This window comes from Crocuta crocuta, unplaced genomic scaffold (assembly GCF_008692635.1).
Source record: "Crocuta crocuta isolate KB4526 unplaced genomic scaffold, BGI_CrCroc_1.0 scaffold382, whole genome shotgun sequence".
In the NCBI taxonomy this organism is placed as follows: Eukaryota; Metazoa; Chordata; class Mammalia; order Carnivora; family Hyaenidae; genus Crocuta; species Crocuta crocuta.
In genome coordinates, this window is record NW_027531873.1 from 1,569,929 (window position 1) to 1,592,995 (window position 23,067).

The following is a 23,067-nucleotide window of genomic DNA, read 5'->3' on the forward strand; positions in this document are numbered from 1 at the left end:
TTATATGTCAATATATACTTACACAAAAACTTGATCCCCAAATGAGAAACTTCTGCTAGAACTGGTTGTGTTTGTTTGTTATTTATAAAAATTGTGCATTTTTTAAATTGGTCCCTATAGTGGATTTCTTTTTAGGATTTCACTTTATAGAAAAAATATATTGGTATTCCATTAATTCTTACTTAATTCATGATTGAACATCTCACTAAAAAAGCCCATGCTTTAGCTTATTGTTGAATAATACTATAGCAATCATATCAACCCACTCTTCACAAAGCCATAGTTCAAAGATAGGGGTAAGGGATTTGTCATATTCTTTCTAATATCCAGATAGTATCAAATTATTCTGCCATTAATTATGTGACCAAGATAGCCAAAGGAGTGATAATCACCACTATTTTTTTCCACTACTGTTGATTTGGTATGCTTCAAACAAATGATTTTTTTAAATAGGGTTTTTTTATATAATTTTTTTAATGTTTATTTATTTTTGAGAGAGAGAGGGACAGAGTGTGAGTGGAGGAGGAGCACAGAGAGAGGAAGACACGGGATCTGAACAAGGCTTTAAGCTCTGAGCTGTCTGCACAGAGCCTGATAGGGGATTTGAACTCATGAACTGTGAGCTATGACCTGAGCCAAAGTCAGATCTTAACTGACTGAGCTACCCAGGTCCCCCTGTTTTTCTTTTTTAACTCTAATATGGAACTTGAGCTCATGACCCCAAACTCACAACCCTGAGAGCAAGAGTCTCATGCTCTACAGACTGAGTCAGGCTGGTGCCCTCAAACAAATGATTTTGATGTAAAGCTAGAATACTAAGGCTTTTAATCTTTACAATTTTTTTGTTTCCTTCATTTTATTAAGACTCTTTCGGCAACAAAAGCAAAAATAAAGAAATGAGACTACATCAAACTAAAAAGCTTCTGCACAGCGATGGAAACCATCAGCAAAATGAAAAGGCAACCCACAAAATGGGAGAAGATATCCGAAAATGATATATCTGTTAAGGGGTTAATAATCCAAAACATATAAAGAACTCATACAACCCAATAGCAAGAACACAACCTGATCTTAAAATGGGCAGAGGATCTGAACAGACATTTTTCCAAAAAAGGCATACAGATGGACAACAGGTATGTGAAAAGGTATCCAACTTCACTAATCATGAAAAAAATGCAAATCAAAGCCAGAATGAGCTATCACCTCATTACTGTTAGAATGGCTATTATCAAAAAGACAAGAAATAGTAAGTATTGGCAGGGAGCCTGGGTGGCTCAATCAGTTGATTGAGGTCATGACCTTTGGCTCAGGTCACGAGCTCAGTTTGTGAGTTCAAGCCCTGTGTGGGCTCTGTGCTGACAGCTCAGAACCTGGAGCCTGCTTTAGATTCCATGTCTCCCCCATCTCTCCTGTCCCTCTGCTGGTCACACTGTCTCTCTCTCAAAAATAAATAACAATTTTAAAAAGTAAGAATTGGCAAGGTTGTGGAGAAAAAGAAAGTTTTGTACACTGTTGTTGGGAATGTAAATTGGTACAGCCAGGATGAAAATCAGTATGGAGTTTCCAAAAAAAAAAAAAAAAAAAAGGAACTACTATATGATCTAGCAATTCCACTTCTGAGTATCTATTTGAAGCAAACAAAAATGCTAATTTGAAAATATATCTGCACCCCCATGTACATTGCAGTATTACTTACAATAGCCAGGGTATGAAAACAACCTAAAACAACCTAAATGTCCAATGACGAATGAATACATAAAGAAGACATGAGATTATATACATAAAATTCAGCCATATAAAAAGAAGGAAGGGCATTCTGATATTTGTGACAACATGGATGGAACTTGAGGGCACATACTAAGTGAAATAAGTCAGACAGAGAGAGACAAATACCATATCTTGATGGTCAAGAGGTACAAACTTCCAATTATAAAATCTAAAAAATAATAAATAAGGGTCTATCTGTACACTGATATACAATGAAACACACTTGGGAAATCTCAACACTATTAAGATGGATCAATTAATTGTTCATCTAAAATCATTTAGGAATTGCTTATGTATATATAGGCAGACTTTCTATATGACTATTAACTAGTGTCTAGCTGAAAATGATAACTATTAATCCATTGTCAACTGGCAAGCATTTTAAATTATTTCTCCAATTGTAGCAGTGGACTTGCACAGATTATTTTATTCTTAACAGGCTCCCCTTTGGACCAAGAAGAGACATTGTCAAACATTTGGCTGGGGCTACGGGTGCACACTAAGATTAAGGGTGCTGGGAAAGATAAATGAACCACATTGGGATCAAAACTATGATCTCATTGACAAAGAGTTCCAACTAACCAGCACGGTGATAATAAATATATACTTCTTGGAACGTTGCTCTTTTCCACAAGTATTTTCTCTGTAGTCACTGAAGTATGAAGACATTTTATTCTCTCTAAACTTCCAACAGAACTCTTCGTGCCTGGGATAGCACATTCCATCCTTCTGTGTACTATCACCAGTAAACAAAGAAATGACCATCATAGAGTCTAAGTATGTGTTGCCTCATAAAAGGAATTTCGAAGAGTCTTTGGATGAAAAGCACCACACAGAGTATAGTGGTAGTATTGTACTGTTGTGCAGAATATTATTACACCAAAGATTATAAGGCGTACATATTTTACTGAGAGTCTTTTGTGGGCCAAATTCATGTCCTGAAAACAGACATGGTATTTTAGATTAACATAAATTTATGGATATTGTGGATTTTTTCCTAGAAAATGAATACATCTTTTATACCATTTTCAGGATGAAGGACAATAATGAAAATGTGGAAGCAAAGTGCTAAAGTACTCTTTATTTTTATGCAACATCAAGTAATTTTTAGAGATGGTAAAATCTGCTTGTAAAAATTATTTCTAGGGGCGCCTGGGTGGCTTGGTCAGTTGGGTGTACGACTTCAGCTCAGGTCATGATCTCACAGTTCGTGGGTTCAAGCCCCACATCGGGCTCTGTGCTGACAGCCAGCTCAGAGCCTGGAGCCTGTTTCAGATTCTATACCTCCCTCTCTCTCTGACCCTCCCCTGCTCATGCTGTCTCTATCTCTCTCTCAAAAATAAATAAAACACTAAAAATTTTTTTAAAAAAAGAAACATTGAAAAAATAAAATAAAAATTATTTCTACTTCACAGTGTGGAGGTTCCTCAGGAAACTAACAATAGAACTCCCCGATGACCCAGCAATAGCACTGCTAGGAATTTACCCAAGGGATACAGAAATGCTGAGGCATAGGAGCACATGTACCCCAATGTTCATAGCAGCACTCTCCACAATAGCTAAAACATGGATAGAGCCTAAGTGTCCATCAATGGATGAATGGATCAAGAAGATGTGGTTTATCTATACCATGGAATACTACATGGCAATGAGAAACAATGAAATCTGGCCATGTGTAGCAACATGGATGGACCTTGAGGGTGTTATGCTGAGCGAAATAAGTCAGGCAGAGAAGGACAAATATCATATGTTTGCACGTATAGGAGGATTAGGAGGAACTTGACGGAGGAACAAGGGGGAGAAGAAGGGCGGAAATGGTGGGGGAAAGGGAGAGAGGCAAACCATGAGAGACTCTTGAATGCTGACAAAAACTGAGGACTGATGGATGTGGGGGGGAGGGGGGGATGGGCATGGAGGAGGGCACTTGTGGGATGAGCACTGGGTGTTATGTGGAAACTAATTTGACAATAAACTATTTGTAAAAAAAAAATTATTTCTACTTCAAATGAATCATTTTGTTTACAAACTTGCATAAAAGGCAAGGAAACAGAATAAAAAGGGGAAACAGGACAAAAATTGATAATTTATCAAAATGTGGTTGTGTCACATTCTAGGTTGCAAAGAACAAAAGTTCATTCAGTCTTAAGGGAACAGGGGGATAACTAAAATGACATGTGTGGTTTAAAAGCATTAGGCCATTACATAACTGAGACAATTCAAGGCCTGGTTACACCAGAGTCCACATGGCCCATCTTTCTCTCTCTCCTACTGTCTCTCTTCTTTCTCCAACCTTTCAAGTAGGGTACATGTGATTGGATTACTTAATTAATCAGTGTGGAGTCTATCTATAGAGTAGATTCTTATTAGGTGCCCCTTCCTAACAAAAGCATTTAGCTTCTCTTAAGGCAATTGAAGACAGGATAAAGTCATACTAGTTAATACTGGCCCCACGTTGCCGCCTGGGTGGCTTAGTCGGTCAAGCGTCCGACTTTCGCTTAGGTCATGATCTCGCGGTTCTGGGTTCGAGCCCCGCGTCGGGCTCTGTGCTGACTGCCAGCTCAGAGCCTGGAGCCTGTTTCAGAGTCTGTGACTCCCTCTCTCTCTGACCCTCCCCTGCTCACGCTGTCTCTCTCTCTCTCTCTCCTAGAAATAAATAAAACATTTAAAAAATTTAAAAAAATATTGGCCCCACGTTTTTTAGAAGTTTATTTTATTTTGAGAGAGAGAGCACAAGCACATGTGTGTGTTTGCTCATGTGGGAGTGAGGGAGGGGCAAAGGGAGAGAGGGAGAGAGAGAATCCCAGACTCCACACCTGGTGCAGAGTCTGACCTAGGGCTCAATCTCACAGCCATGAGGTCATGACCTGAGCTGAAATCAAGAGCCAGACACTTAACTGACTAAGCCACCCAGACACCCTGGCCCCACATTTTTAAAAACAGAAAAATAGCTCTTCACAGAAATCAAAATTATATATATGAAATGTTTTCTAAAATGGGAAATATGTATGCATATGATTGAATACAAAAAGGCACTAAATGAAATAAAAATTGGTTTTCAAAGAGATGAGGTTATAATTAGCTTCCACCCACTCAGTATTTGCCCATATTGTTGTTCTAGTTCTTGACTAATTTAAGAAAGTTTTTTAAAATATTTAGAATAATCGGGGCAACAGGGTGGCTCAGTCGGTTAAGCATCTGACTTGGGCTCAGATCATGATCTCATGGTTCTCAAACTCCGTATCAGGCTCTGTGCTGACAGCTCAGAACTTGGAGCCTACTTCAGATTCTGTGTCCGCCCCCTCTCTGCCCCTCCCCTGCTCTCTCTCTCTCTTAAAAATAAACATTAAAAATATTTTTAAAAAATAGATATTTAGAACAATAAATATAATTTAACAATGCCCAGATGGTTTTTAACTGATTATCTCTATTTTTTTAATTTTCAAATAATTTTAAATGCCAGCAGTATAGTCAGGTTACATTTAGAAAATAGGTAAGAGATGTGTTTAATTAACATTTTAATTCATGGTGAGTCAATAGTCTTTCCAGTTATTTTCATCATGTACATAGAGAATTCATTACTTGGAAGTATTATAAATACTTTAAAAAATAAAATCCCAGATATATTTGTGTCCTTCTCACACAAGCCTTTAAACTATTTGCCCATCCCTCTGCACAGCTGTGATCATGCTCCTTTTTTATAGAAAGCATACTGAAATGTTAGAAAAATATAACTGTGAGTATGAGGAAGTGGGGTACACTTAATGTATTTATAGCAAGTGGGTAAATTCTACCAAGTATAAAAGCACCTAAACTTTTAGGACCAATTTTAACTTAGAAGAGTTTAAAATTAGGAATAATGGTAGAAATCTCTAAAGAATTTTTATTTTTTTAATTTTTTTTGTTTATTTATTATTGAGACAGAGAGAAACAGAGCATAAGTTGGGGAGGGGCAGAGAGAGAGGGAGACACAGAATCTGAAGCAGGCTCCAGGCTCTGAGCTGTTAGCACAGAGCCCGATGCTGGGCTTGAACCCACAAACCGTGAGATCATGACCTGAGCCGAAGTCAGACGCTTAGCCGACTGAGCCACCCAGGCACCCCTCTAAAGAATTTTTAAAAACCCAATTAGTTGGGGGGCTCCTGGGTGGCTCAGTCCGTTAAGTGTCCTACTTTAGCTCAGGTCTCGCGTGAACTTGCAGTTCGTTGAGCTGAGCCCGGAGTCAGCCTCTGTGCTAACAGCTCAGAGCTTGGAGCCTGCTTCACATTCTGTGTCTCCCGCTCTCTCTGTTCTCTCTCTCTCAAAAATAAATAAAGATAAAAAAATTAAAAGAAAACACACAATTACTTGGTTAACAGAGTTTTTGCTTTATTATCAGTGATGCTTAATTGATTTTTTTTCAGATCTCAGAGGACCAATATTAACTTCCATCCCAGTAGATACATTTCTAACTATTTAGGATGACAGATCAAATGGAATATATATTTATCAAAGTGCCTAATTACAGTGATTGCTCAACAACTTAACAATTGCCATTTATGTTCCTAATGAAGTTAGGAAGTTATAAGAAATTAGTTCTATAATCATATGGTAATATATTTGGCCTGTACTCTAGAATTCTGATTAATATTTCTAATTGATTCACAATAAGAAAGTAACATTCCTACCAAGTGTGTTTAATCAAATGGAAATTGTATTTGTCTGCCACCTGGGGGATTTATGGAAACACTGCAAGTGGCAAAATTCATAGTAATACAATGTTACAATATATGTGTTAATAGTATTTATTTTATGAATGGTGTTGGCTTATGTTATATGTATACATACACATACATATCTGTGTGTGGGGGGGCAAAGTTGGCCAAAGACATAATGGCAAAACCAAGAAATATGTATTCTGAATATAAAGTGACAAAAATGTTTCCAAAAGAAAGGAATGATAGTGTTGTCAAATATTGCTAGTAGATCAGATAAGACCAACCACAGTATTACGTAATTAGGAGGTCATAGGTGACCAGCAGAAGAGTTGTTTATGGATGTTTTATGGTTTTGAAAAAAAACATTTTTAATGTTTTATTTATTTTTGAGAGAGAGAGAGAGAACAAGAGCGAGCATGAGTTAGGGAAGGGCAGAGAGAGGAGGAGACAGAATCCGAAGCAGGCTCCAGGCTCTGAGCTGTCCCCACAGAGCAAGAGGCAGGGCTTGAACTCACTAGCACTGAGATCATGACCTGAGCCTAAGTTGGTCACTTAACCTACTGAGCCACCCAGGTGCCCCAAGCATGTACTTGGGGTTCTTAGTTCAAGCGCCATGTTGGGTGTAGAGATTACTGAAACCTAAAATCTTTTAAAAATATAAATAAATAGACAGGTGATAGATGATAGATAGATAGATAGATAGATAGATAGATAGATAGATAGATAGACAGATAGATAAGCATCTGGAAGAAGTATGCTTTTGGCTGGGCTTTTAAAGAAGAGAAAGCAGGGTGCACCTGGGTATCTCAGTTGGTTAAGCATCCAACTTCGGCTCAGGTCATGATCTCACAGCTCCTGAATTAAAGCCCCATGCCAGGCTCTGTGCTGGAGCCTGCTTCAGATTCTGTGTCTCCCTCTCTTTCTGCCCCTCCCCCACTAGGAGGTATTCTCTCTCTGTCTCTCTCAAAAACAAACATTAAAAAACAATAAAAAAGAAGAGAAAGTAGTTACTAATAGAATAACAATGAGGATAAAGAAAATAAGATAGAAGCGGAGTCTCTTGGGGGGGGGGAGGGAAGGGAGGGAGGTAGCCTGATGAGATTGCTGACAGAAATTGATTTTTTTTTAATTCTGTGGGCTTTTGTTCTTCACAAGGAAGAATGTACAAACAAAGCAAGATACAGAGAACAGAACTTGTTTTCCCCCAGGGAAATTCTGGCTACTTACTAAAAGCTGTTTATAGAAAACAAGCAAACAAAAATTCTCTCTCTACTCACTATCCTAGTAGCTGTACCTACTCTTCTCCTCTCCCTTTTCCTGCTTTATTTTGCAGGCAAAGCCCTTCAAAGACTGCTCTCTAACTCCTCTCTTCTCAGTCTTTCTTAAATCCATTTCATCAGGTATTTGCTCCATAATTCCTTTATAACTGCTGTAGTCAAGGTCATCAATAGCCCCTGTAGTACTAAATCCAATGGAGAATTCCCAATCTTTGTCTTCCTTGACTTAGCAGCTGGCTCACAGTTTCACAGTTGATCGCTTCTTTCTCTTTGATAAACTTTCTTCACAGTGACTTCCAGGACAACGCACTCCCTTGGTTGTAGTTTATGGAAACACATTGGATTTATGAAAATCTGTGAATTCCAAAGTGATACCCAGCAAATATAAATGCAGGAAAAATTCATTTGTCCCCAGTTGAAGCATGCGTTATTAATGTACTCCTTCACTTAAAATTTGACTGAGCCTGGGTGGCTCAGTCGGCTGAGTTTCCGACTTCAGCTTGGGTCTTGATCTCACGGTTCGTGGGTTCAAGCCCCACGTCGGGCTCTGTTCTGACAGCTCAGAGCCTGGACCCTGTTTCAGGTTCTGTGTCTCCCTCTCTCTCTGACCCTCCCCTGCTCACGCTGCCTCTCTCTCTCTCAGAAATGAATAAAATATTAAAAAATTTTTTAAATAATAAAATAAAATTTGATAATTAGAGAAAAATTAAGTCTTTAACCTGCTTTCTAATAAACTAAACGGACTTAGTTCGTAAGGGAAAATTCTTCAGAAGAATGTTAGCAAATCAATATAAACACAATTGTATAATTAGAAAATGATAATAAAAGAGCCTCTAATTAAATTAGCAAGTCAAGAATTATCAGTATGAGAACTGTGAAGTGAAATATTGATGAAGAACTTAACATGGTTGTGGTTCCAAATAATTGTTTTAATGTTTTATTTTTGAGAGAGACAGAAAAACAGCACAAGCAGGAGAAGGGCAGAGAGAGAGAGAGAGAGAGAGAGGGAGACACGGAATCTGAAGCAGGCTCCAGGCTCTTAGCTGTCAGCACAGAACCTGATGCAGGGCTCAACCCACGAGCTGTGAGATCATGACCTGAGCCAAAGCTTAACTGACTGAGCCACCCAGACACCCCAAGAATTACTTTCTAGGGGTGCCTGGGTGGCTCAGTCGGTTAAGCAGCCAACTTCAGCTCAGGTTATGATCTTGCAATCTGTGGGTTCTAGCTCCGCATCGGGCTCTGTGCTGACAGCTCAGAGCCCAGAGCCTGCTTCGGATTTTGTGTCTTTCACTCTTTCTCTGCCCCTCCTCTGCTCATGCTCTGTCTCTGTGTCTCTCAAAAATAAGTAAACGTAAAGAAAAAAAAATAATTACTTTCAAGTTGCAAGAATATAACAGAATCAGACTGTTTCCACCCTAATCCAGTTTTGTGTTAAGTATTATGTTACTTAATGGACTGTAACCACACCTTTACAGGAAACTCATGGGATGACATCATGAGGAAGCAATGAGACAAATCCATAAGGTGGAACATGCATTCTCAAAGACAACTAACTGGCTCGGTCAGTCTCTTCAATATATCAGTGTTGTGAAAAAAGCAACTTAGATTAAAAGAGATACAAGAAACAGAAAAACCAAACATAATGTGTGGTCCTGGATTGGCTCTTGGTTTAAGAAAACCAGATGTGAAGAAAATTTGGGGACAATTGGAAAATGTGAATATGTACCACATATTAGATAATGTTAAAGAATGACTAATGTAATTAGATATGATAGTATTATGTTGGCTAGGCAGGAAATGTTCTTCATTTTTGAAAGATGCAAAGCACAGCATTCAGAAGCAAAATGCCATATTGTCATTAATTTATTTTAGACTACTCCTTCATTAAAATTACTTTTTGAAAATGGAATTTGTATTGGGAGAAGATAAAATTGGACACATTCTGTCTCATATATGCCAGAATAAACTCTAAATGGATCATAAATCCAAATGTAGGTTTGCCACTTAAAAGGTACAGTTGCCTACGTTAGCCCCTTGGTACATAACTATAGAAAAAATTATTTGTTGTTTATATGAAATTCAAATTTAGCTGATTGTGCTGTATTTTTATTTGCCACTTCTAGCAACACTATCTAAAAGGAAAAAAATGAAACCATAGGAGTACTAAAACCATGAGAGAATTTATTATCTGGGAATAGAGAAAGCCCTTCTATCTTGGTCCCCAAATCCAGAGCAATATGACTGATAGATTCTACTATATAACAATTAAGGAAAATTTTTTTACATAACCAAAAATAACCCCACCCAACCTCCTGTTACCCTCACCAAGAAAACCCATAAAAGCACAATTAAAAGGAAAATGAGAAATAAGGATAAAATATTTGCAACCCAAATAACATTCAAAGAGTTAATCTCTGTAACATAGGGATCATTTTAAAAAATCAAGACAATGAAGACCCAAAATAAATAAAAAAATGGACAAAAAACATGAACAGACAATTCAAAATAAAAGTAAATGGCTACTATACCTATGAAAAGACTATAGTCTCACTTATAAAAAGAGAGAAAGAAAGAAAGAAAGAAAGAAAGAAAGAAAGAAAGAAAGAAAGAAAGAAAGAAAGATGAATAAAACTGTACTGAAATACCATTTCTTACCTATCAGATTGCCTAAAGTCCAAATTTGACAACACACTGTTGAAGGAGCTGTAGGAAAAAATAAATACACAGATTTGGGGAGGGCAAAATGACACGATTTTCATGGAAGGGGGTTTGGTAAGATCTAATGAAATTACATGTCTATATACCTTTTGACTCAGCAATCCCACTTTTAGGAATGTACCACAAAGATACATATACATAATATAAAACAATGTATGTACAAGATTATTTGCTGAAACATTATTTGTAGAAGAGAAGATTGTGGGAACAACACAGATATCCATCATTAAGTTTGGGAAAGCTTATGGTACATCTACACAATGGAGTACTCTCTAAACATTAAACAAACATACAGAAAAAGAATGATGAAAGTCTTTTTTTTATTTACTTTTTCTCTCTTTTTTTTACATTAATTAATTTACTTATTTAGAGAGAGAGATTGAGCAGGGGAGGGGCAGAGAGAGAGAGAATTCCAAGCAGTCTCCACACCATCAGCATGAAGACTAATGTAGGGCTTGAACCCATGGACTATGAGATCATGACCTGAGCCAAAACCAAGAATCAGGCCTTTAACCGACTGAGCTACTCAGGCATCCCGAGAATAATGAAAATCTTTATTTTCATCATTTTACTCCTTACTTTACTGCTAGGAAGTGACTTCCACAATATACTAAGTGAAAAAAAGCAAGTATAGAATAGTGGACCTTTTGTGTAAGCAAAAAGGCAAAATATATGCACTGCTTATCTTTGCAAAAAACCCCAAAACACTGAAAAAATTAAACCAGACACTAATAAAAATGATTACCTATAGAGGATGGGAATGGGGTTGGGTAGGTGAAGGGTCTGAGATTGAAATGAAATTCTTCTGAGAGTAACTCTACATAATTTTGCTTCTTGAGCCATGTAATGGTTTTTTAAAAGTTTTATTTATTTAAATAATCTTTACACCCCATATGGGGCTCAAACTCACAACCCCGATATCAAGAGTGAGCATGCTTTTCTGACTGAGCCAGCCAGGTGCCTCCATTCAATGGGGTTTTTATATTTAAAAATAAAATTACATATCCAAAGAGCAAATAGTAAAATTGAAAACAAATGAGAACAGTTGAACCCAACCCTATGTCAATTGCTCACATAAACTCAGAGGGATAAGGATGATTTTAAGTGACTTTTGTACAAGGGATTCTGAATGAACATCCTTAATATGACACAATCTAAGAACAAAAAGAATTTTAAAGGAATCTTAAACATCACTCAGAAAATATATTGATACTGATATTTAAAATTTTTGTTAATGTTTTATTTTTTTCTGAGAGAGACACACACACAGAATGAGCAAGGAGGGTCAAAGAGAGAGGGAGACACAGAATCTGAAACAGGCTCCAGGCTCTGAGNCTTTAATTTTTTAAAACGAAATTAAAAAAAAAAAAACACTCCCTAGGTCTTTATCCTTGCAGTGATGTAACAGACTTAGAATCAGCCTACAGGGGCACAGCATGCTGTAGTGTCCATGACTATGAACTCTGGGGCCAGACTTCCTCTGTTCAAATACTTGTGTTTGGAGAGATGACTGAGCTGTAACAGGGAAGGTACGGTTCTGTAAGAGAGAAGATACATAAGTGAGTCTAAGACATTTTGTGCCAGTAGGTCAGGATGTTTCCAAAATTAATGGCAACATGTCAAAAGGACATGAGACCCAGTCACCCAGTATAAGGGGATTTTATAGAATAAAGAATATTCAAAAGAATAATGATTGCAAATGATTGAAACAACTCAAGTCTTAAAAAATTCATATGGGGTGCCTGGGTGGCTCAGTCGGTTAAGCATCCGACTTCAGCTCAGGTTATGACCTCACAGTTTGTGGGTTCGAGTCCCGCGTTGGGCTCTGTGCTGACAGCTAGCTCAGAGCCTGGAGCCTGTTTCAGATTCTGCGTCTCCCTCTTTTTCTGCTCACGGTGTCTCTCTCTCTCTCTCAGAAATAAATAAAACATTTAAAAAATTTTTAAAAATAAAAATAAAAATTATTTAATCACCAAGTATTCACTATTAATTCAGGAAAGATTTATGAATAGATAACCAAGCCATGGTGAAAATTTGTTGGGGAACAGGAAATTGGCACTGTGCTAAAGCCTTATGCTGCAATTACCTGCTTGTTAACTACAAAGTGTGAAATGTACCTAATGGAGAGATCTGATAGTCACCACCTTAAGCAAGTGATCAAACTTAGCATCATATTAGTAGTTTGATGTATCTCCTGACATAATACAAAACAAGGGACATAGCTACACCTGTGACATATTCTTGACAAAATGTATAATGTAAATCTTATCACTCATTTAGAGTATACTTTTGGACATATCCAGAATATGGGACTTTCCTAAAGAAAACTGGTTAGGTCTCTTAAAAAACCTCACAAATAATAAAAAGATGGGAGGATGATTTCTAGAATAAAAGTGACTGAAGACATATAACTACTAAATGCAATGCTTGAAACTTTATTGGATCCTGATTTGTAAAAAACTCCTATAAAGGCATTTTGGGAGTACCTGAGAAATTTTGAATATAAATTGAATAATAAATAATATTAGGAACTAGTTATTAATTTTCTTAGGCAGTACTGTAGTTACGAAGGATAATGTCCTTATTCTCAGAAAAACATAAACTGATTTACTTTTGGATGAAGTGTCATGATGTATGTATCTGCTTTCAAATTACTTTGCAAAAAACAAATTACACATGTAAATACATACATATAAAGCAAACATGCCAAAATGCCAGTCACTAGATCAAGGTGGTGGGGATACAGGCATTCATTGTATTATTCTTTGAACTTTTATCTCTTTGAAATTTGTCTCAAAAATATTAGGAGAGGGGCACCTGGGTGGCTCAGCTGGTTAAGTGTCTAACTCTTGGTTTTGGCTCAGGTCATGAAGCTCAATTTTGTGAGTTTGAGCCCTGCATCAGGCTGTGTGCTGACATGGAGCCTGCTTGGGATTCTCTCTCTCCCTCTCTCTCTCTCTCTGCCCTTCCCCAGCTCACACTGTCTCCATCTCTCTGAAAATTAAATGAATAACTAAAAAAATTATTAAGAGAAAACGGCAGTTGAGTCAAACTTTGAAGAATAGAATGCGAATGCTATTCTTCTGTGCCTGTGAATACTATTTTTAAAGACTTGTTCTTAGATTGGGGTGCCCGGCTGGCTCAGTCGGTTAAGCATCCAACTTCCACTCAGGTCCTGATCTCGCGGTTCGAGAGTTCGAGTCCTGCATCGGGTTCTGTGGTGGCAGCTCAGAGCTCAGAGCCTGGAGCCTGTTTCAGATTCTGTGTCTCTCTCTCTCTCTCTGCCCCTTCCCTGCTCATGCTCTGTCTCTCTCTGTCTCAAAAATAAATAAACTATTAAAAAAAAAAAAGACTTTTTCTTAGATTAATCATAGACAAACTCAGGAAACATAAAAAGAGGAAACTTATGTAACACACAATCTAGAGATAACTACTTTTTTTAAAAAACGTTCATTTATTTATTTTGAGAGAATGCATGCACAAGTGGGGAAGGGGCAGAGAGAGAGGGAGAGAGAATCCCCGCTGTCAGGGCAGGGCCTGATGCAGTGCTGGAACTCACAAACCATGAGATCATGACCTGATCAGAAATCAAGAGACCAATGCTTAACTGACTGAGCCACCTAGGTGCCCCTAGAGATCACGCCTTGTTTTTTTTAAATGTTTATGTATTTTGAGAGACAGAGTGAGACCGAGAATGAGCAGGGGAGGGGTAGAGAGAGAGGGAAACACAGAATCTTAAGCAGGCTCCAGGTTCTGAGCTGTCTGCACAGTCCCCAATGTGGGGCTCCAACTCACAAACCATGAGATCATGACCTGTGCGGAAGTTGAATGCTTAACTGACTGAGCCACCCAGGTACCCCTAGAGATAACTATTTTTAGTGTTTTGAGGTGTGTGTGTGTATCTCCTATATAATGTGCACTATTTTTGTATTCTTTTTCACTTAGCATATCATGGATATGTCAGTTGTACATTAGCATCAGATTACTGGCCTCATGACATTCCATTTAGAAATGTTTTATGATATATTTAACTAGTCCTCTATTGTTGGATGGTGCAATAAATATTTGTTAATATACATCTTTTGTTAATTTACCTGTACTTGGAAGGGTAAGAATTCAGGCTGTGGAAAGGGTGGTGGACACACAGACAGAAGCATGGAGACTGAAAAGAATCAGTATGTATGGGAAAAGTTGAAGTTTACTTTGGCATGTAAGCTGCTATCAGCACACAAAACGAAAGGAAACAACACACTATGAACTTTGAATGGAAACTAGCTTAAGAGACCTGCTTTCATGTAATCTTGGGCTATGCCAGAACTGCTTTGAGCGCTTTTACGGGTACCTCTAATTTTATTTACTTTTTTTTTTTTTTTGAGAAAGAGAGAGAGAGAGCGCATTCAGGGGAGGAGCAGAGAGAGAAAGAGACGGAGAAAGAGAATCCCAAATACGCTCTATGCTGTCAACACACATGGGCTGGATAGATCTCAACAGGAAGATGATGACCTGAGCTGAAATCAAGAGGCAGAGGCTTAATCGCCTGAGCCACCCAGATGCCTCAAGTACACCTTATTTAAATTGCAGGTACTATTGTTATTCTTATCTACAGGCAAGGAAACTGAGGCTCTGGTGCAGTTAAACTGCCCAAGGTAACTCACTAAGTGAGAGATGAAGCCAGGATTCAAATGAATGTAGTCTGGCTCTACAGCCTAAGTGCTAAGGAATCATGGTTTGATGCTGAACATAAAACCCCGGACTTACAGATGTTACAGCCTTAGACACTAGTGGATGGTGACAGTACAGATTATTGTGGGCCTGATCGGTTCCTCTCATCCCTGGAAGCATATAAAACATTAGTTGAGACCTCAATGTATTCTTTATCACCAATATATTAGAAGGCATTTAAATTTAGCATTGTTCCCTAAAATAACCAGTTTGCCTGAACCGATTTGTAATCAGGCTTCAACAGTGAAAAACCAGGTTCCAAAACTTGATAATTAAATTCTAAAATGCGCGCGAGCCTTCAGGCTAAACAGACTCCCGCCTCCTAGCCGGTTGTATCCAGCTCACCAACAGCTTCCCTAAACCCAGAGTCGTGACGTCAGCCAAGGCCTTGGGCCCACCTCTGGGTTCTCTGTTTCGGCGCGTTCAAGTAACTGGGGAATTGAGATTTTAGCTCCGCCCACTGCCCCGGAAGTGAATGAGGAAGCCCCTCCTCTCTTCTCGGCCGGCAGGGGCGCAGCCATTTTAATTCATATCTGAGTGGGCGGTGGCGATTCGTGTTGGCGGTCTGGCTCCGCTGGGCAGGGGGTAACTTTACTGGCTTGGGGTGGTTTTTAGTTTAATTTTTCTTTTCTAGCTTCGCATCGCGGGCCGGTTCTCACTTTCTAATCAGCTGAGGCCATGTCAGGAGACGGAGCCCCAGAGCAGGTGAGGAAAGAGAGTGGTGGGGCCTCGTGGCGACCTCTTCTCTCCACGTCTCTGTTCGTCCAAATACTCCAGCCATGTTCGCCTGAGGAAGGAAACGGGGTCTAATGAACCCGGAGGACCGGGAACAGAAGAATGGTGGGAATGGGGAGCAAGAGCTGACTGAGATTTGAAGTTAGTTTTTGGCTCCTCTGTCTTAGGCGTTAATATGAACAAATATTTGATTTAGACAATAGCCAGGAAGCTGCTTCGTCCTGTTTAGGTTCATGGGACTACTATGGGATGCCTTCGTTTGGTAACATTTTGTTTTGATGTTAGGGTGGTTGGGAATTGATTAATTTAACGTGTACTCGCCGTTTTTGAAAAACTTGTCAAGGTTTCCTCCTCCCTTCTTCGATATACACAGCAATAGGTTACCAGTTTGAGAAAAATTTGAGATGAAACTCAGCTGGAGAAATAAGTCTCTTGCCAGAGGGAGTGAAGAAGGAAGCGGTCTAGGAGTAAGAACGTGGTTATGCAGAGATTTGGGAATTTCGTGGTTTTCTCCTTCTTTTTCTTCTGTCCACATTTCATTTTCGTTTTTCAAGCGACACATAATGCAGAATTTGATAAATCGGAAATGAGAAGTATGTTTTGGTCACTGTGAATAAACGCATCTGCTTTAGTACTGGACATAAATTACTTAAATATTTTAAAATTCAGACATTTAGATGAACCATTTGTTACTTTTACTCTTTATTCAGAATTTTGTAGGATAGTATTTACCTTTTAGTTTGAGAGAGGAAACTGGAAAATTTTATGAAAGATGTCATTCAGTTTGTTTTTCGACGTAAGCTCTGGTATGTTCAGGTAAATAGTTTTTAAAATGGAGGCTAGCTAGCCTGCGGGGTCTCAATTTCCCGAAATTTCCCGTTGCCATGGTAACGAACTACCCTTAGGTTTTTGTTTTTATAAGTCCCCAGCTTAGAACGTAGAGGCTGTTCTTGGAAGTTGACAGAGATGAGGCAAAATTGCAGTTCCTCTTGAATAGTCTGTGTGACTGTAAATTTCATTAGGTCGGGAAAAGCTTGCTAAATTAAATTTTGTGTTTGCTTGTTGACTGAATTAGTACTGAAATCTTCTGTGTTTACATTTTACATGCTGTCAGAATGCCCAAGAATGCCAAGTCTCAAAATTATTATATCAAATCTGTTTATGTATACCTACCATTTTTCTGGGCTCATACGTTGTCACCTGAAAACCGAGAAGTAATCTCCTGAGGTTTTGTTGAAAGTTTCCAGAATCTGTTCTTACATTTATCTAAAATTGTAAAGACACTGCAATGTCATGACCTTTAATGTTTCAGATTGGTGGTGTTTTAAATGGCAGAAATAGTTAAAATTTACAGAAAATTAACCTGGAAGTTTTACTGTGAAAAGTTTAGTACATAGAGAAAAGTTAAAAGTGCAACGAATGCCTGCAGTATAGTTCTTCACCTAGAATCAACAGATGTTAACCATTTTGCCATACTTTATCTCTCACTAGGTATTTATTTGAAAGTAAGCGAACACATTTCAGCTTTGTATATTTCAGCATTCTTTTATATAATGACATTGATGCAGTTATATAACGACCGTACCATTTTCTCACCTAAGAAAATTAACAGTAATACTCTATTATTTCTAAAGCTCAGTCTGTGTTCAAATTTCCCCAGTTGTCCCAAGATTATGTTTCATAGCGATTCTTCCCCCCCCCCTTTTTTTTTCTTAAAACAATCTCTGGATTTACAGGCCTCATTTAGCTAATGACTCTTGAATAGTCCCATTTTTCTCCCCAGGAATATTGTTGAAGAGCCCAGGACAATTTTCTAGTAAGACTTCTCATTTTCTGGGTTGATTTGATTTTTGTGTGTGGTGGTGTTTAACTTTTCCCTTCTTCTTGTGTTATTTCCTGAAAACCGTGTTTGTTCGGCTCTAAACTGAAAGTTTTGGTAATATTTGGGTTAGATATTTTGGGGTAGAATAACTTAGAATGTTACCTTCGAAGGCACTTCATGCTAGGTTGTTAACGCTAATAGTGATGGATAAGTTTGATTATTTGGGTAAGGTGATGACTGCTGTGTTTCTTCATTGTGAAGGATTATTTTCACCTTGGCAGTAAGTAATCTGTGGGTTGATACTGTGCTCCTCAATAACCTTTTAACTAGTTACTTGTCATCAGTTGTTACTTCTTGACTAAATCGGTTATTCTGTTGGAGGTGCCAAATGGTGTTTTGAAAATTCTGTTAGGTCTTTACTGGCTGGCTCATATTTTTCTGTAAAGAAGATTTCTTTTTTTTTTCTAAAAGAGATCACTATAGATTCATGAGTTTCTCTGTATTTAGTGTTAAGCAGTGGGGTACCTGGGTTGCTCATTCGGTTAAGTGTCCAGCTCAGGTCATGATCTTCTGGTTCATTAGTTTGAGCCCCACATCGGGCTCCCTGCTGTTAGTACACAGCCTGCTTCAGATCCTCAGGCTCCTTGTTTCTTCCCTTCTCTCGCTTGTGCACGTGCTCTCTCTCAAAAATAAATATTAAAAAAAAAAAAAGCGACAGCTATTTTTCTTTTGGATGCTCAACTTGTCCCAGTCTTTATGGTGGTTCCTGTATCTTTCATCAACCTAAAACACATACAATTTTTTCTTTAACTTTGTAATGATACATTTCAAACATGCAAAAATATAGTATAATGGATGATGTTTCTATCATAGAGCTGTAACTGATGACTAATCTTGTTTTTTCCCATACTTTTACTTAAACTCCCCACACTTCCTGCTTTCAGGCAAATCCCAGAGATTGTACTATTCAACTTTAAAGTGGTAATTAAATGATACCTACAATAGTGACATGGTTGACCATATGAATCAACTGGTTTGCTTTGGGTAGGGTGATGGCTGCTGGGTTTCTTCCTTGTGAAGGATTATTTTCCCCTTTGCAGTTAGCAGTCTGTGGGTTGATATTGTGTTCTTCAGTAACCTTTTGACTAGTCAGTGAATATTTACAGGAAAAGAGAGTGCCTAAAATGAACTAAAATGATAGACAAGAAAAAGACTAAACAAAGTTGAATGGTAAGAAACAAAATCAAAGCCACTCTGAATTGTGCATTTGCTTTGGAAAGACGCCAAGAGATGTGATGGACAAAGAATCTAGCAAGATAGGAGATGTAAATTTCTTTTACCCTTTTAGCATTGAAGCTCAAAAAAAAGTTTTTTGAATAAACTTGATAATATCTTAGTTATTCTGAACTATGCATGGTTATTTCTTTCTTGGTACTGAATCTCTAGATTTGTGCCCTATGATAGAGGGAAATGACTAGACAAGGAAAATCGCTAAGATTTATTTATTTACTTACTTATTTACTCTTGTGAAGAAGTTCCATTTTGCATATAGAGAGCTATTTAAATTACCTTAGCAGTTTTCTTGGGTATTCTTGATTTACCTTTTTTTTTTTGCCAGTTCAGTAGTGACAAAACTAAGTGGGGGGAGAGCCCTACCCTGTGGCCGCCCCTCCCCCCCCCACTTTCCTAATGAAAACACATCTAGTTCCTAGTTTCCTGGAATTAATGGCTATATTTTTGTTTTGCATTTTTTTTTTTCACTGCTTGATTCAGGTTGGGTTTTTTGTAATCTCATTCTTCCTTAGCTTCATTTTACTTTGTGCTCTACCCTTTTAGCATTTAGCTATTGTTTTGAGTTCCTCCACAGAATTTGGGCCTGAGTTGAGTTTCTCCACTGAATTTGGGCCTGAGTTCAAGGCCTTATTTATTCACCCTTGCATCTAGGAATCTAGGGAATTCTGTTTTAATACTGAAAGGTGTTTGATAAATGAATGGATGAATTTTGCAGCTAGGCTCTGTGCAATACATTACAAATTCTCAAAGAATTTAACCTTGGGAGGACAGATGGACAGATAACAGGAAGTAAAATGTTTGGGGTGTAAAAGTGGATGGTTCCTAAAGTTTTGTTAGATTTGAGGAAAGAGAGAAAAGTTCTCAGCCAGGACAATTCATATGAATCTTTAAATCCTTAAAATTCGTGGCACCTGGATGGTTCAGTCGGTTAAGCATCCGACTTTGGCTCAGGTCATGATCTTATGGTTCCTCGGTTTGAGCCGAAGTAGAGCTCTTTGCTAACAGCTAGCTCAGAGCCTGGAGCCTGTTTCAGATTCTGTATCTCCCTCTCTCTCTGACCCTCCCCTGTTCATACTGTTTCTCTCTCTTAGAAATAAAACATAAAAAAATAAATCCTTAAAATTCTATTTCTACACTCGTCTTTTAGAAATAAGACACACGTTGGGGCGACTGACTTTTGCTCAGGTCATGATCTCGCAGTGCATGAGTTTGAGCTCTGTGTCAGGCTCTGTGCTGACAGCTCAGAGCCTGGGGCCTGCTTCAGATTCTGTGTCTCCTTTTCTCTCTGCCCTTCCCCTGCTCATGCTCTGTCTCTCGAAAGTAAATAAACATTTAAAAATTTTAAAAAGAAAAGAAATAAGACACGAGGAGTGTGGCTTAGTCGGTTAAGTGTCCGACTTTGGCTCAGGTCATGATCTCTCACAGTTCTTGAGTTCGAGCCCTGTGTTGGGCTGTGCTGACTGCTCAGAGCCAGGAGCCTGTTTCAGATTCTGTGTCTCCCGCGTGGGCTTTGTCTCTCTCTCAAAAAATATTTAATGTTTAAGTAAACATTAAAAAAATAGAAATAAGACTTTTAAAAAAATCTTTAACCTACCTTGAATTAGGAAGGCCTACAATATAAACAAAATGATCCTCACTTGGGAAAAATTGCATGACTTGAAGAAACATAATTACCCAAAGTTCTTAAAAGAGGAGAACTTGGGACCGTCAATCACGGTTTTCCTTTTGGTGAGAAATAAATTTGGGACAATATGGAAAATATGAAAATGTTCCCTGTTATGTATTTATCAAGGAAGAAAGGTGAAATGTATACAGTGTTGCAGCCTGAAACCTGGATTAGGACTTTGCTGAGTAACCATTAGTACTTACCAGTGGTTAAAAGGTACTGATACCATCAGGAATTTCAAAGCCAAAGTGGGTATGGGGGGTGGTTTAGGAATAGGGAGGGGGAAAGGGCCAAGTATGTGTGTTAGACAGTGTGTTCTTGGACCCAATTATTCTTATATGTTTTTAACAATCTTTTTGTAATAGCCTTTCCTATTTTCTCGCCTCCTGTTATGGTACTTAGTATAACAGTTTGGGCAGCTAAAATTGAGGTCATCTTATTGTTAAATTTCTACCATGTAGAAAACTCTTGTTGACAGTCATTGTCCTAAGTGAGATTGATCTGTGTTTACAGAAGTATTGGTTTTCCTTAGAAGTACAACAGAAAGGTGCTGTGTTAAGAAAGATTGCATTTCCTCAGCATTAAGAATATAGGCATTTTAGGGGCCCTGGGTGGCTCAGACGGTTGGGCGTCCAACTTTGGCTCAGGTCCTGATCTCGTGGTTCAGGAGTCTGAGCCCCGCATGGGGCTCTGTGCTAACAGCTCAGAGCCTGGAGCCTGCTTCAGATTCTGTATCTCCTTCTCTCTGACCCTCCCCTGCTCACTCTGTCTCCGTCAGAAATAAATAAAACATTAAAAAAAAAGTAGAAGTTTCAGGGAGTATAGTTTACATCCCAGGTAGACTTCCCAGAATTGCAAAATGTGTTTGAGATGTTTGTACCTATTAAGTGGACCATTGCTAAACACAGTTCTTAGTTTTGAGCTTTTCTGCTATTCTATTTTCTCTAAATCTTTATTTCTCTTTAGCCAAGACCTTGCTGTGAATTTGAGTCTTTGTTTTGCTGGACAGTTGGTAATGGTGTGAGAATGGATGTAAAAAGCCTGGCTGGCTCATTTGGTTGAGCATCCAATTCTTGATTTCATGTCAGATCATGATCCCAGGGTGGTGGGATTGAGCCCTGCATTCATTCTGCTACATGCTGAATGTGGTGCCTGCTTGAGATTCATTCTCTCTCTTTCTCTCTCTCCCTCTCAAATAAAATATTAAAAGGGAAGTTTTGAGTTAGTAAGTTTTTAGATTAGTGTATAGTTTATAATAAGCAGTAAATACTTAAAGTCGGAAGGATGAAACTATTTCCTAATTGATGTTTTTCAAACATTTTAGTTTAGATAATTAATGTCTTGGCTACATTTGATCTAAAGCTAAATTTTTTCAATTCTTAAAGACTCAAATTTTTATTTGTAGTTTGCATCTATTTGTTACCTAGGGAATGAATAAGCAAATAATAAGGAAATGTGATATACAGGTCATTTGGACCAATAATCTTTAGTCTCCTTTTTCTTAAGCTTTGAATTGTTTACATGTTTCTTAGATTTTTAGTCTTTGGAAGGATTGAAGGGATTATATGCAGGATACAGATTCAAATTCATTCACCAAAAAAAAAAGTGATAGAGTTCCATTGCACAGTGAAGTCACACAGGACTCAGCTGCCATTTCAGTAATAAAGTCACCTGTCACATAAACTGCTTTATTATCTATCTAGGTGTATGAATCTCCTTGGTTACTACTTGCAGATAGTCTTGCAAAGTGCTACTCTAGTCTATATTTAATTTTAAATAAAGGTTAGCTACCAAGGGAGAATTAAGACTTCATATTGTTAGGATAGTTCATGAAGCTTTATTATGTTTTAGGGAAAAAATGGAATGACTTAGGTCTGATGCCACTTTCTTTTTAAGGAAACCACATTTGGAAAAATGTATTTACAGAACATATAGATTAGATAGTATTTCTCCCAATAGAGTCCATGGTCCATTGAATCATAATCACTTAGGTGCTTTATACAAGTATAGGTACCTACACCCCAATTTCAGACTTTGTATAACAGATTCTGTTAGGGAGGCTGAGAATCTTCATTTGAAACAAGTACCACAGATTATTTTTATGTAACTGAAACCTTGCTTACTGGTTTAAAGATGAACCTTAAAAGTTGTTTTTGAATACATTCTTGATAAAATAAGTGGAGAAAAAAATTGCAGATTATTTGAGGATGGTTAGGCTTTTAATAGCATTTTACAAAAAATTTTCCTCCACTACTAAATAAGGGTAATTTAGCCATTACCCTTATTAGTGGAAAATATTCATTACAGTACCACATTTGAGACTCATCCTCCTGTTGGTCATGGTCAAGAGATAGTTATAAATCTTTTTAA

General features: G+C 38.0%; 1 protein-coding gene across 1 annotated transcript in view; it reads left to right on the forward strand.

Annotated features, from left to right (window-relative positions):
- Positions 1 to 15,707: 15,707 nt before the first annotated feature.
- The window catches only part of CSTF3 (cleavage stimulation factor subunit 3), a 72,104-nt gene continuing 64,744 nt past the window's right edge, over positions 15,708 to 23,067 (forward strand). Inside the window, exon 1 of the mRNA XM_077772903.1 lies at positions 15,708 to 15,886. Within this exon, the coding sequence (XP_077629029.1) occupies positions 15,860 to 15,886 (27 nt within the window). The 5' untranslated portion in view covers positions 15,708 to 15,859. The remainder of the gene's footprint in view (positions 15,887 to 23,067) is intronic.